This window comes from Hemibagrus wyckioides, linkage group LG03 (assembly GCF_019097595.1).
Source record: "Hemibagrus wyckioides isolate EC202008001 linkage group LG03, SWU_Hwy_1.0, whole genome shotgun sequence".
In the NCBI taxonomy this organism is placed as follows: Eukaryota; Metazoa; Chordata; class Actinopteri; order Siluriformes; family Bagridae; genus Hemibagrus; species Hemibagrus wyckioides.
The window spans coordinates 29,809,057-29,825,247 of record NC_080712.1 but is presented as its reverse complement, the minus strand read 5'-3'; the positions used below and the strand labels follow the sequence as shown (position 1 = coordinate 29,825,247).

At 39.4% G+C, this 16,191-nt stretch overlaps 1 protein-coding gene across 1 annotated transcript in view; it reads right to left on the bottom strand.

The window, feature by feature from the left end:
* The window catches only part of LOC131351081 (MAM domain-containing glycosylphosphatidylinositol anchor protein 1), a 200,064-nt gene that overhangs the window by 147,515 nt on the left and 36,358 nt on the right, over nt 1-16,191 (bottom strand). The window contains exon 3 of the mRNA XM_058386253.1: nt 7,539-7,678. Coding sequence (XP_058242236.1) covers nt 7,539-7,678 — 140 coding nt within the window. The remainder of the gene's footprint in view (nt 1-7,538; nt 7,679-16,191) is intronic.

Sequence of the window (16,191 nt, the reverse complement as noted above, 5' to 3'; positions counted from 1 at the left end):
AAGTGAACCGGAAGTGGTTCAATATTCAGGTGGAATGGAGGGGGCATTGCATGGTGGGATGTTACACCCAGTCTTCCACATCTGGACTTGACCATGTGCTTCATTGGAAGAGAGAAGGCTCAGCAAAGTGCATGTCACTGAAATGTCATGACTTCAAACCGTAACCTCCTTCAAATATTAGAAGACTGACCAGCCCCAAAAAAGACTACAGCATTATTACAAGATGTCAATGAAAGTAAAACAGACTGTAACCTTTGCTCTTCGAAAATATCAAGAGGAACTACTGCAGTGTCTTTCTAGAAAAGGAACAAGAGAAAACTGGAAAGCACTCCAATCTTCCGATCATCAACCCATAGTCTTACCCATCTAAGCCACCAATGCCCCGGCCCACCACTTCTGGACTTGACCATGTCTGACTGAAAGAGATATGACTCAAGTCAATATCACAGATTCCTCTGATATTGAAAATGTGCTTTGATTTAGAGTAACTTTTCCATATTACCAGTGAAAATAAATTCACTGTGGTCTCCCATTGTACAGGGAGTGAGATATTGAGCTCTGCAATGGGCAAAATTACCTGTTGGTGTGATTTGGTGCAGTCTCTCTGCAGCTTATGTTAGAACGTTTCAGGGCAAGACGGAGGTGGAAGTGCTAGACGGCGGCTGTTGTTTACAAGTCTTTCAGCATGGGCTCTGAAATCTGGTAAAACTGTACTATAGCATGGCTGCCAGGACACCCAAACACTAGGACAGTCTGTTGTGGACGGTGCCTGGATGTTGTGTTCTGGCTATGAAGCTCTCAGTAACATTTAACCAGATTTCACAAGTGTGAACAGTGAGTGGGCAGGATGGGAGAGATCCCTGATGACACTGCTAGCCCATCTGCACACTCTCCTGCTGGAGATGTCATCGAGAAGTGAAGGGAGAGCTGCTTTTCCTGGCTATCCTGAACACCTACTATAGCGATAAATAAAGAACATGACTCTCGATGGCAACATCCTTGCAATCAGGTTGCAAACTGGTTCCTGTTCTTCTTGTTTTTCAAATATTTATTAATCATATTGAATTATTTATTATGTAATATTTTAAGAAGCTACACCTTGATTGATTGCCTGACTGATCAGAGGGAGTACAGAGTTGGAGAGAGTTTTGATTGGTCTCTGTTCTGTATGAACTACAAGTCTTTCAATCCAATCTTCAGGAGCGACGGTAAACAATCAGTCTTGATAAAGGATTGGATAAATCCTCAATCAAACTCATTCTCTGTAAAGCAACCATTTATTACGAAGGCTCACACCCCAAATTGGATTGTCCCATCAGTCAGACACGGCGAGCAAGAAAGAACAGAGAGAGAACAGGGTAGAAAATTGCCTCCTTAAACGGTTCCCTGTGGACTTTTTAATTCCGGCGCTTTTATTGGCTGAGCCAAGTGTCAGTCATTTATCCATTAGTTCTTTGGTCAATTCCGTAGCGCGCCATCCGGAAACTGTGCCGAAACATTTCCAAGATTTTCGAAAGCAATCAACAGGATTGGTATAAATCACTTTTGCTGTTACCTAAAAACGTTACACGCTACCTTCATCGAGTCCAAGTGAGAATTAGAAAAAAATCCAGAAAGTGAAATTATTTGCAAAATTATGCACGCCACTGAAATCTCATGACAAACTGTAACCTCCTTCAAATGTTAGAAGACTGAACAGCACCAAGAAATGATTAAAGCACTGATACAGGATCGGTTTGCAGAATCTCTCTTTAGGATGCGGTACACCCCCATACACAGGCATGACACATCCAGGACTTCCAGCATCATCCTTCTCCTTCTTAATATTCTACTTCCACGTTTCCTCCGTCTCTTTATCAACCCAAATAAAGACAAGTGGGTCACCTCATTCCTTGCCTGACTGTGTCATAGTAAACACATCGGGTGTGTACATAATAGTGTATTTAATGCACGCCCTTGGGTAATCGTGTACACAATCGGAGCCAGAGATCCTTGATGACCCATTTGCAATCTGTGCCAAAATCCTGAAAGAGGGTCAGTATGGCCTGGTTCCAAATGCAGTTCACACTCTTCCCTTACTCTCTTCCTGCATCCAAGTGCTTGGGGATAGAGATATGCTTATTAGTCATCTTGTGCGTGTGGATTTTCCATCCCTTGTTCCCCAAGGACCATGAAAAAAAACTTAATTATACACTAATGCAAGTCCTTGAAACTGAAAATTGAAACGATTTAAAAATCATAACAGTGGGTTATGGAAACGTAAGAAATATCACTGCTGAAATTTACTTTGAACACACAAACCTTTGAATTATAGTTCGAGATGTAAATAGCTCCTCTTTGCCAGAGTAGTCAATATTGCCTTGTTATGTCAGGTCTGTTTCTCTTCGAGCCTTTTATCAATACTACTGAGCCTGTAATATTAATAAACAACTCTGCCAGGGTTCGGAGAAATCCCAGTAATTAACAGAATCTGATTTACACATACCCCACTGAAGATGTGTCCCTAGATTTCTGTTCAAAAAACAAATTTTATCAGTGAAGGCTTTTCTCAACCATCATTAAAGCAGATTGCTCGTGATGATCAGAAGGAAATTTCTGTAATAACAACAATTTACTAACTCAGGGTTACACTTTGACTTTCTGATGAGAGACCTGACAGGAAGGCTGTGCTAACTAAAAAAAAAATTAAGTAAAATCACTCCTTACGACCATGGTGAGCAGAAAAGCATCTCAGAATGTTTAATATATATATATATATATATATATATATATATATATATATATATATATATATATATATAATATGTCAAATACTGTGTATAGAAATCTACTGGGATACTTTCAGATATCAGTCCCTCCAGGATGCCTGGAGGAGTCTGTTGTGGTCAAAAATTGCTTGATTTTTTAATGCAATTTTGTTTTTTTGCACTTTTTTAGTGCACTGGTGAAACTACAACACAGGATTTTAAGTTTTTCTGTTTTGTTTTGTTTTTTCCAATGTGAAATTTATCGTCATGTCACTCTACAGTGGTGGTTAATGTGAAGCTCATGAAATTAGTCACTCTGGGATTTGAGAATATTTGGATTTCAGAAATATTTCTGGTTTCCCTAGCCTACTAGAGGCAATATATTCATTGAATAGTTCCAAAAAAACACCCAAAAATTCAAAAATGATTTTTTTCACACAAATGTTTCCATCTTCAAAGTAAATGCTGATATCAAACCCATTTCTGCTCTCTGAGATGCCCCAAGCACTTGTTCATAAGCATCTAATATTCTGTGTAAAGTTAACCGAACAGATGTAAAAACATCTCACGCTGAAAGCAGAGTCCTGACTAATTTTATATAAGACTTGCGGCTTAAAATAATTCATTTCTTAATACTGATTGAAAATGTCCCAGAAGTCGATTTTCACTTTGTCAGCACAATGAATTGCTGTTGTACTACTACAAAGGGTTAAACCACTACCAGTAAAGACAAAAAATGTAATCGCTTGCTATTATAGCTGAACAAAGATGGCTTTGGCTCTAAATCTGAAGGATCTGAAAATCTGCAATAAGTACATTTATATGATCATTTCTACGATTGCAGAAAAAAAAATCCTGGAAGTAAGCTTATAATAATAGACTAGTTACAGTAAAGTGTTGCCAATAGTCTTGCCACTATATTACTGCAGGGGAAAATCTAGCGGAAAGAAATAACAGACAGATGGAAGCTTCATATTAACAATCACTGTCACTTGAAATCTGTTTCAATCTGCTAAACAACTTAAAATCCTGCTTTTGGAATAAAAACTTGAATGAAGAGCTGTTAAAGTGATACCTCTCACTACATGACTATCATTCTAAAAATGTTAGAGGGGGGGAGAAGAAAAAAGCTAGATATTCTGCACAGAATTATAATAAAATATCTAATTGCGCAGACATTCAGTCTTAAAAATATAAACAGTGCTAACTAACTACTGAACCATGAACGTTCTGTGCTCCGGGCCACAGTCGCTCTGATAGCGCATGTAATATTGTTATTATAGTTTTACATTCAGAGTTGTTATTATTATTCTACGTAGCAAGTAAACCGGTCCCTGGAGGCGATGGAAAATTGGTGCTGTAATTTCCTAACTTTTTTTTTTTTTTTTTTTTTTGCAGTGAATATTTCCCCAGGTTCTTGCAGTTCTTCTCAGAAACATTCTTAATTTACCTGCGAGTGTTTGGGACAAAAGGATGTCTGATATAGAGAGGATAAGATTTTATCTGGCAATCTGGATTTGTGCCATATGGATGCAAAAGATGTAATAAATGAATGGATTTGCATGTGTGGGGGTGTGTAACTGAGGCAGACGAAAAATGGAGATAGAGAGAAGAGAGAGAATGATGAATAAAGGGAATATGAAAGTATACAAATTAATGATGGCAGCTTGTCAATAACAGCTGTACTTTTTCGGGCTTTATCCAGCAGCTTTGGAAGTTCTAAAATGCAAGAAAATGGAGGATACTTCATTCGTGTTAACAGTCACCAGGATTTTTTGTCTGTTAAACCTCTTCAAACTTCCTTATGTACTTTAAATACCCCTTAAGACTTTACCCCCATAACCCCCACCTTCTTGAGACAAGCATTTAAGTGAAACCTTTGTACTAAACTTGCTTATAAATATTTTCAATATGTAAAATTTATTAGCATGCCTAATATTCTCTTTGTATATTACTCAGATAAAGCTGCAAGGAGCGATTGTGGGCCCAAACACTTTCTGGGCCCATCCGTTACTGACAAAGGAAGACAGAAGCTATTGAGCACTTGCTTCCGAGAAGATACACTAAATCACTAAATGGAAATATGTCAAACTGTTGCTGAGATATTACCTCTAAAAAAAAATAATAAAAAGATGACATATTGTTAAATTTACATTCCAATAGTCATAATTCCCTACAGACTAGGCAAAAATTGTAGAAGAAAAATGGAGGAAAAAAATGGGAAAAGGGGAAAAAAACTGATGAAATTGGAAAAAAAAACTGATTTTGGAAAAAAAAAGAAATCTAAATCGAGGAAAATCCAATGTGGTAGAAATTAGCATAATTTTAAGGTAAATAGGTAACATGTCATAACAGACAAGGTACAGAAATGTATAATACACATGAAGGTTATTGTATGAGGAATTCCTTCAAGAAAATATGCAAAAGATTTTTTTTCAAACAGAAGAGGTAATATTTTGCTAAAATTCCTAAGCTGTATTATTAGACATGTTGCGGAAAAGTAGTTTCTACGAAAACCTGAAATGTATGAGACAATGTTGGTGATCACTCGCATTTAAAAAAGAAAATGCTATTCTTTTTCATATATTATATCGTTTTGGTTGTTGCTTTTTGACTTGCTGGAAAAACAAGAGGTTTATAAGCCTGTAAACATCCAGTCACTGTAGTAGAGGCATTTTTCCCCGGCTGTTTGTGTTTTATACAGTACAATGCTAAAAAACATGGAAGAAAGCTAGAAGCACACACAGTCTGACAGTCTCACCCAATCTCTCTAGTCTGCATGAAGTTACTGGAGGCATTTTTTCACTCGCCCTTTATTCCTTCTATGTTTTCGCTTTATTCAGAAAAGCAAGAGAACAACGGTTTCCTTGAGTCTCCCTCAGATCATTTCTGCTCTAAATCTTCCTGGAGTAAATATACACACAGCACATACACTCAAAGTACTATCTCCCAGCCAAGTCTCTCTCACACACACACAGACATTTCTAAAATACATGCACTTGCTCGAATACAAGAATTATGAAAATTTAATCGCCATTAGTATGTTTTCATAACTTATAAATGATTTGATACGCCTGTTAGAAATTAAAAATGAACCCTCTCTCTCAGTCCACCGTTGTTTCTCTAAGTGCAAACCCGTGCTGTAACTGTAATACATGTTACATTACAAACAAATTAATAAATAAATAAATACAATTTCATGTAAATCTCTGTGTCCCAGCACTGTGAGTATGTGCCATGTTCTGTTAGTGGCGTACTTTTTAGATTTTGCATTGGTGCTGCTCAAAAATAAATAAAGAAATAACATGGCCGAGGGAATATGAGCTCTGTCATCCCCATTTCAAGGTCCCTGTGCACACCGGCTCCACAGAAGAAGCAGCCTGTGGCCGTGTTACTCGGTAGGGGAGTCACGAAGTAGGTTCCAGCATGCCACTGGCACACACTCACTTCATCACCTGAGCAAACTCCCTAACAGTCCTACTATTCATTCTCCTCTTCTTCCATCTCTGCCCCAGTGTGTGACAGATGAACCCCAGAGAGCTTGGATATGGCACATGCATGTTTGCCGGGGCTGCAAAGTGAAGAGTGGACTGCAAGCCAATGGAGGAATGGGTCAGGTCTTCTGAAAATCAACAGTTCCACAACCATCCCCCAATCTGAATGCAGAATACCAGTCAGTACACAAGGAGGTATACATCAGGCTGTACACAAGTCATGATTTATCAAACTTTGGCTCAAGATGAGGCACTGGAAAGTTAATATAGTAGCCAAAAGCATAAAACAAAGATGTTGGTTAGTCCCCAGTAATTTTGAAAGCAGTTTGTCCAGGGTTTGGTCAACGAGGAGCAGACCTACTACTAGGTAGACTTGACAAATAGGGAAAAATAATGTGCAGGTTTGGCCTGTTGTATAACATGACTCTGGCTATGTAGGAGCTTATAAGAGGGTGGCAGAACCTAAGCTTTTGTCTCTACTCAAGTCCTATGCTGAACTTTATCTTAATGCATTGAAGAACCAACTAATATTAGATTGCCCACGGTTTGGTCAGCGAGAAGCAGGCTTACAACTAGGTTGACTTGAGGTTTGGCATGGTATATTACATCACTCTCGCTATTCAGAAGCTTGCAACAGGGTGGCAGAACCTCTGACTTTGTTTCTCCTCTAGCCTTAAGAAGAAGGATTTTGCCTGGTGTGTCTCATAACTATGGCTATGTAGGAGTTTGCAACAGGGTGGCAGAACCTTCGTTTTTGTCTCTACCCAAGCCCTATCCTGAACCTCATCTTAGTACCTTGAAGAACCCATTTCTTTAAGGAGGAGATTGCCCAAAGTTTAGTCAGTGAGAAGCACTGTCGACTTGACAAGTAGGGCAAAATAAGGTGTCTGCAGGTTTGGCATGGTGTATAACATGGCTTTGGCTATTTAGAAGCTTGCAACAGGGTGACAGAACCTCTGGCTTCATGTCTCCTCAAGCCTTAAGAAGAAGGGTTTTGCCTGGTGTGTCGCATAACTATGGCTATGTAGGAGCTTGCAACAGGATGGCAGAACCTTTGCTTTTGTCTCTACCCAATCCCTATGCTGAACCTCATCTTAAAGCCTTGAATAACTGAGTAATTTTAGGAGGAGTTGGCATGGTGTATCACATGACTGAGGCTATATAGAAGCTTGCAACAGGGTGGCAGAACCTCTGGCTTGGTGTCTCAAGCCTTATGCCTTGAAGAACCCAGTCAACCAGGAAGTTTAGATTGATAATGCATATGTAAGGTCTTTGATCCTTATGTACAAGTGCGTACCTGTGGCCGTGGATGCCCCTTAACCAGGCACTGTAGCACAAGCGTGTCGCCTTCACGGATGGTGTAGATCCTCTCGCTGATGTTATCCTCCTTCACCACACACGCCTGGCCAGAGTGAACGATCTGGGCATTGGCAGGAGCTGAGAGAGAGAGAAAGAAATAGAGAGAGATTAATGAAACCCTTGACACAAAACCACATCAGGTTAAAACAAAGGTCCATTGCAAAGTGTAAAGATGCAGATAGAAAGCTCTCATAGTCAAACATCATGAAATAGTTCCTGCCTTCTTCATGATATAAATGCTACTCTCAAGGCTTGTTGGTTGTTTCACACAAAAGAAGGTATATGTTACACAAGTGTTACAAAAGCTCTCCTAATACATTACACAAAAATGCCCATGGGCATCACAACTATAGTTCCTACTTGCAATTAGATCCTATTTAGTGTCTGAACACAAAAACCTTAATAAGTTTAACTCTTATTAAATGTATCTGAGACGGTACAAGGCAAAATAAGACTTGAAAGGAAATCAGAAATCTCTCACGGATATCTTGCTTTGCTAAGCTGCCAATGAAGCTAATACAAACGCCAGCACAAAACAACAAATATTCACCTTGATAAATACATTCTTTTCATTTGTGCTCAGCTAGTTTATACTACTGCTGCACAAGTGATTTTTCATTTGTGAGCCAGGGTTACACAAAGACCCGTATGGAAAGTAGAAATCAGAGTTTTCGAGCTCCTCAGAGCTCTTCAAGGCTGAAAACGAGGCAGTGCTCCTTTATACTCGACAATAAATTGTAGGGTGGTCTGATTACATGGCACTAATTAATTACCGCCATTACTAGCAAAATGAGGCCTGCGTTACCTCTAACGCTTTATTGATGACTGGCAGAGTACAATGGATTTTTCTCACTTGCTCAAAATCCTGAAGTCAGCAGTTATACAGAAATTCCTGCAGCTCTCCCTGTGTGTTCTACTCAAATTTGGAAAGAAAGAAAGCAGCAGCATGCTGTTTTAGTTCAACTGTAAATTTAATTCACTGTAAAAAGTTTTTTTAGTAAGGTAACCGCCTGATAAAAATTCCTAAAATATACATGGTTTGTTCCTTGCAATAGCATGATACCTTTGGATGTGAGGAATATTAAATGTCTGACGTGTGGAATATCAACCTAAAACCTCAGTTTGAGGCAAAACTGTTTAACAGTAATATTAAAACAAAGCACACTAAGCTGTCCTGAAGGTTGCTTATTAAAAACTGTAGCATAAAATCAGTAGCAATTGAGCTGATCCTGGCCTTTTTTTTCAGTTTATGAAGTTCCTCTTAGCCATTAATGTTTGAAGAGGGTTGAGGAAAAAACTTTTTAGCTTTGGAAGTGGAAGCTATCACCAGAGTTTCAAACTCTCAGTGGTGAGATAGGAGTTTTCTGTGAATACAGCCTGCAGATGTGAAGAGACTTCTGGCTTTGTTTGTGTGTCTGTGTGTGAGAGCGAGTCTCAAGGGCAAGGCCTTTTATAGCTTAGCAGTATTATAGGTCAGACACTTCAAGTGTGTTGGAGGTGTGAATCCACAGCATGTGAGGATTTCTGAGTGAGTGACTGAGAACATAAAGAATATCTGATTCTCAGTAGCACTAATCAGAACTAGAAGTTTAACCCCTCATTTAGCTCCAACATATTCTGTGAAAACATCATCATGGCATTAAAAAGGTATTTTCTCAGAAACACAAGACCATAGTATAAGATGAAAGGGATGATGCTTCCAGCTCCCGTCCTAAGAGTTTTATTTTCCTGTTGGAGATTATTGCGATGAGCCAGTTTTTCGTATTTATCAAGGCTGACAATAATTACCGACGTTGTGTTTTTAATTACTGACTGCGTCTGCATGGACCATTTAACATGAACGATACGGAGACTGCAAAAATGATGAGATTACGTTTATGCAAATGAGGAGAAGCGAAGCAATGTGGCTCTTGCTAATTGGAGTGGCCTAGTATTAAAGCTGACAGCAATTTTTCACCTCGCAACACTTAAATCGCTCTCGGCTGGTCGCTAGACAGGGAGGGGCTCCCTTCGGATCGTATATCGAAGCGAAGGCTTCACAACAAATCATCACAAAAGCACAAATTCTGAAAGCAAACACTTTGTATAAATTGGATCCATGCAGCACGTCATTGTCTACTATTGTTGGAATGAGATGAAAATCATTTTCTGTTCGTGTTTGGCACTTTCTGTCTTTTAGTTTGGGTGAACTAATTGTAGCTCAGGCTGTTTTTACCTTAATACACCTTTTTACCTTAGACTTACAGAGCCTTAAAATCACTAGATAGCTGATTGCAAGTAGAAACTAACAGGCAATTAGTTTAACCAAATTTCTGACAATTAAAGTTTTATTAAGGAGAACGCAACTTAACTATCTCATAATTAGAACATATTAGGACTACCACAAGCCCAAGTAAAGATACTTCTGAAGCTAACAGCAATGGAAAAACACCCTCATACTTACACTTAAAAAATAAATAAATAAATTATATATATACACTACTCACAAAAAGTTAAGGATATTGGGCTTTCGGGTGAAATTTCAGTATGCACCTAAAATGCACAATAACCTTTACAGGTGAACTTAATTTGACCTTCTCTTCACTTTTGAATGCACATGTCCAACTGTTCAGTGTTTCAGTACTTTTTGCATAACTTGCTGTTCTCTAACAAGGTGCTTAACGGCAAAATTCACAACTGGTGTTTGATCCATGAATCGACCAATACATTTTCTGGTTCAATTAGAATTGGTATTTAAACAGTCCTCTTCATCATGCTGTTCACATTTCGATATCATGAGACCAAGACGACACCTGACAATTGATCAACAGTACCTCGCCATTGCGAGGCTTCAAACAGGATGTTCTCAGAGGGAAGTGGCCACTGAGCTTAGAGTGTCACAGAGTGTCATCAGCAGGTTGCGACAGAGATACAGAAAGACTGGAAGAGTCACAGAAAGACATAGAAGTGGACGTCCTTTGGTCACATCCCACGTTGATGACCGCTTCATTGTGCACAGTGCCCTGCGGAACTGGATGATGAATGCCACTCAACTCCAGGCACATTTAAGGGAGGTGAGAGGCACCCAAGTGTCACGTCAGACCATTCAAAACCGTTTACATCAGTGTGGTCTGCGTGCTAGATGACCTGCAAGGGTACCTGACCACACCACCAGGCACAGGCGTCATCGTCTTGCATGGGCCAGGGAGCATTTACGCTGGACGAGGGACCAGTGGGCCTCAGTGCTGTTCTGAGTGAAAGTTTGTAAAGTCGTATTAAAGTCGATTCACGTTGAGCAGAAATGATGGCCGCCAACGATATTGGAGATGTCAAGGAGAGCGTTATGCATCAGCCACTGTTGTGGTGGTGTTACAGTCTGGGCAGGTGTGGCTACTCAATACAGAACTGCCCTACATCTTGTGAATGGTACAGTGACAAGCCAATACTACCTGAATAACATCATTAATCCAGTCATTGTGCCCCTGCATGAACAACACAGGCCTAATTTCATCTTCATGGACGACAATGCTCCAGCTCATCGAGGTCGCATCATTAGGGAACGGCTGCTGGAGGCTGGGGTACCTCAAATGGAGTGGCCTGCACTTTCTCCAGACCTGAATCCCATAGAAAACCTATGGGATCAGCTGAGTCGCAGTGTAGAGGCTCGTAACCCTGCACCCCAGAACCTCAATGACCCGAGGGCCGCCCTTCAAGAAGAGTGTAATGCCATGCCTCAGCAGACAATAAGTCGACTCGTGAACAGCATGAGACGTCGCTGTCAAGCTGTAATTGATGGTCAAGGGCACATGACAAATTATTGAGACACTGACATTTTTTGTTGTGGTATACCCACCACTGTTGTTGGCTTTTGTTTCAATAAATTGTTTGAGATGAGGAAATCACCATTGCATGCTTCTACTTAAATGCCCTACTTTCATGATATAATATCACTGTAGGGTGAACTTTTTACATTTTCCATAAATTTCACCCAAAAGCCAAATATCCTTAGCTTTTTGTGAGTAGTGTATATATATATATATATATATATATATATATATATATATATATATATATATATTCATAGCTTTTTTTTTCCGACACTTCTGGTTGGCTTTTGGTTTAAGTTTTAATTTTAATTCTTTGGAAGTCTGTTGGATATTTCACAATGGCTCTTGAGAACAAATAGCACAGGGAAAACAATGCATTTAAATAGTGTTTTCTTTTAATGCTTCATAAATCACCCAGTATTTGATCTCACACAAATCAATATTTTTTTTTCTTTTTATAAATCTATACTTTCCAGTAAATTCCATCCAAATTGTAGGCATAGTTCATTAATTTACACATCAATGTTTCAAGCAACAAGTGGTAAGACATAATTATGATTGTTGTTGTTATTATTATTATTATTATTATTATTATTATTATATTTCAGTTTTTCATAAAAGACCATTTGAATTGGTTTGAATAGCTAGCCTAATAGCCTGATTTCATCTCCACAGTTGAGCATGAAAAAAGAAGGCATATAAATGAAGAAATTTCATAATTAGATTTTTTTTTTAATAATGGTTTTTGATAACAAAATGGTTTTAATCCTGGTATTCATAAAAAATGAACATGTACCTTAATAATATCTGAATAATCCTCAGTCTACGACCTCTTATTTCAGTTTCAGAGCTCAATGAATCTTGTAGTTATTATGAGTGGAGAGTGAATGAGCAGTGTGTGTGTGTGTGTGTGTGTGTGTGTATCCATCCTTAGGGCAGCTTGTGCCTCATTTGCATGATGAATAATGACTATTTCCCAGTGTGTTACAACTCCAGCCAGCAAAGAACACCCTCCATATATCTCTCTTTCATTCTCTCCCTCTTCACTCATCCTCTCTGTTCATCCAGCCATCTATCTAAGTCTGAAAATAAACACAGCCGGCTCTCTCTCGCTCTCTCTCTCTTTCACTTTGCAAGTTATCACAGCCAGTCCAGTCACAGATCAGCAGAGTGAAACCAGGATGTCGAGGAGGAGCGAAAGAAGAGAAACAAAATGGAGAGCAAAGCAGAAAGCTGGACTGTAAACTGAAACTGATGTGGCACACTGGGAAGTTTGATGAAAGCCAAACATTCGAGAGAAAGCAAAGAGCCAAACTGACTTATAGTTGCATTTTTAATCAGATGTTCTGCATAAAAACAAGGAAGTAAATATACAGAAAGTGACCAGGATCATCAGATATCTGCTTTTTCGCATGTGGGATGACTCTGAAGTCTGAAATAGATTAAATATTATTGAAGAAACTGGAGTAAAAGAAGCGGCCATATTTATTATTTTATATTCGATTTATGACACATTATGTATATCTACACTCTAATATCCAACCAGAATGAGCAACAAGAAAGGATCTCCACCTGCACCTGCCTCCTCTGGGGGATCACTGCGCTCTGGGTCATACCTTTCCACCGTCTTTTCTGGAGCATGCTGCCGTCCTCTTTCCTCGCTTTATCTCCCTCTCCTCTATCTGTCTCCCATTTCCATGACCTCTTTGGTGCCTTGGCATAAATCTTGTAGTAAATTAGTGAGGAGCCAAACACACTGTTTCACTTCAGATAAACTTAGCCCATGTTGCAAAGCCACAGAAAGACAGGGACAGGGAAAACCAGAATAATCATGAAAATCACTTATATCCATTTGGCCCTGGACAACCAGCTTTACAAATTAGTGTTGGCAAGTTGAAGGGTCTAATCAAGTCAGTATAATTTGCAGGACCCAGAAAAGTCCTAGAGGCAGGCATTTTTACTTTCATGTGGACAAGGGCGGACATACAGATATGAACCTCACAGGACAAAGAAAGGCCACAGTGAATAATATGTGAGTGTAGTGGAGGGTTGCTCAGGCAGTGGTGTGTGACGCATTTACCACGTTTGTTCATACATCTTCAATAATAATAAATGGCAGGGTTTTATTAAGCAGGGTGGATTGGTCAGAATTACTTGGAAAGGGTGGGATAGGTCAAACTTGCTACTTATGCAGGGTGGATTGGTCAGAATTGCTTGGAAAGGGTGGGATAGGTCAAACTTGCTACTTATGCAGGGTGGATTGGTCAGAATTACTTGAAAAGGGTGGGATAGGTCAAACTTGCTACTTAAGCAGGTTGGAATTGTTCAGAATTCCTTTGAGAGAGGTTAGGATTGGGCAAATATCTGAACGAGAGGGCAGGATTAGTCAGATTATGTACAGGAAAGTGTGGGATTAGCCAAACTTTCTGTGGTAGCAGGTGGGATTGGCCAGAATTCCTTTGGTAAAAGGTGGGATAGGTCAAATTTGCTACTTAAACAGTGTGGACTGGTCAGAATGGGGGGGGGGGGGGGTAGGTCAAACATGCTACTTACGCAGAGTGGGACTGGGCAAACTTGTTGCATAATAGGGCAAAATTCCTACAGGAAGGGGGGATTTGTCAAACCTTTGGAAGATGGTGCAATTGGTCAGATTTCCTTTGGGAAATAGTGGCATTGGTTAAATGCTTTGTAGGAGGAGATGGAATTGGAAAGAATTCCTATACAAGAGGGTAGTGTTAGTAACTGGTGCAGCAGAGAGATTGATGAGTTTGATGTCATTTGTGGGCAGAAGTCCAAGAGAGCAAAATTTGCCATACTCTCTGGTGGTAGGGATCAGTACTCTCTCTCCGCTCTAACTTAAAATTACACTAGTGAGAGTGTAGCTTATAGCATGTATGTAATGTGTGCTTTATGGATTTAACAGCCATTTGACCAGAGAGAAATGCATCACTGGTAAAGTATTAGCAACACACCATGTCTACTAACAGCTACTACTACCGGTACTACTACTATTAGCAACTGCTATTTTGATTTTTTTTTCCTAAAATCACGGATGTTTTATTCTGCGTGGATGTTAAAAGGTTCTGAGAACGCTTACAGCGGATAGAGCGGAGTGTAACTCAGGAAAATCGCCCACGCTGCTACATTAAGGACTGCTGGAGATGCTGAAGGACTGAAGGCAGTTTTGCTGAGTCGATACCTTTCACTATGACTCAATACAGATCGGCTGTCAGACAAACACAGCTATTGGCATTAAACAGCCGAGTCAGTGACAGGCATCAACTCCACTTAGGGAAGCTCACTCTGACAGCTTCAGCTGCTGCTGGCTAGTCCAAGACGACTTCATGTGTGTGCTCGTGGGAGAGAAAAAAAAAAGGACGCCTTTCTGCTACTAGAGCTGTACAGCGTCCATCAGTTATGCTTATTTATAAGAAGCTCTATAAGAGGACTCACAGAGGACTTCCCTAATTGAGTCAATAGCAGGCATTAGTCATTAAGACATGGCAACAATTAACATTGGGTGTTGAAGCATACACAATCTGTAGAGGGAGGCAAAGTGATACCACCATCAACACATTGCTCATCTCATGGAACAATTATTTTATGGATAAAAATTTGGGCTTCAAGGCGAGTGCTGGTGTTTAAAGGCAAGTGGTCCAGCTGCTCTTTCAACGCAAGAAAAATCTTCCAGCTACAGTTTGCATAATCAAGATGCAGAGCTCTTAAAATAATCAACATGTTCTGACTTAAAATTAACTTCCAACTCCAAATACAAGGAACGTTCCTGCTGTAAATACTGACATAGATTTAAGTCTTAAAAAAAGAAGCCAGGAAGGAAAGTGATTGGATTTCTGTTAACACACATGTAAGCATGGCGGATAAGGTCAGGTGCCTCATCAGACGCGTTCATGCATACAGATAAGTAGCGGCTCTCACCGAATTGAATTTAAAATTAAGAGCGCAAAAAAAAAAGGAAGTAATTCTCAAAATTCTCCAGCTGTCGTTATCTCATCATTTCCCAGGAGTCGTTATCTATTCATATGCTGCTGTCTTTCCTAGTTAACACTTTTCCTGGATGAAAAAAAAAGTCTGATAGTTTCAACAAAAATTACAGTATATACAGACAACCAAGACAGATAAGAATCGCTCAAATATTGTATTTTTCTTCACAGACAATTCAATTTCTTAAACAGCTGATCTATCAGTGGATTCAGAGCCTGTGATGTGAAATGAATAAATGTGAATGCTGTAATTGATGAAAAAAGGCAATGCTTATGCACGTGGGCTTCATGAATCTGTGTGACGAAACAACTGATTAAAAGAGTTTAAGAAATAAGAAGAAGAGAATGGCATAAAGTGTAATATTGGAGTTGCATTGCACAATGAAAAGCAATCCTTCTTCCCTCTATCTTTTTTTTTTTTTTCATTTCAAAGAAACATAAGCGAGGTCAGTCGGGTGGCATCGTGTGACCGTTATCGTAAGGCAGGACCAAGTCGAGGTCGCAGTAGATATATGGATTTAATTAAAAGACAAAAATTAAGCTAGAATGGCACCATAAGCCCAGTGTCAGACAGCAGCATATGAGAAGTCACTTCCTGTGGGCAAAATAACTGAGATTTTCTCAGTATAAATAAACACACACACACCTTGGACACGGACACGGTCAAGCTACACTCCAGAAGGATGGATCCAGTGTCTGCACTTCTAAATTTCAATTCCTACCTGTGTTTAGTTCTTACTTACATGTTAAGCTTTTTTTTTTTTAAGGTACAAAATAAAAAAAT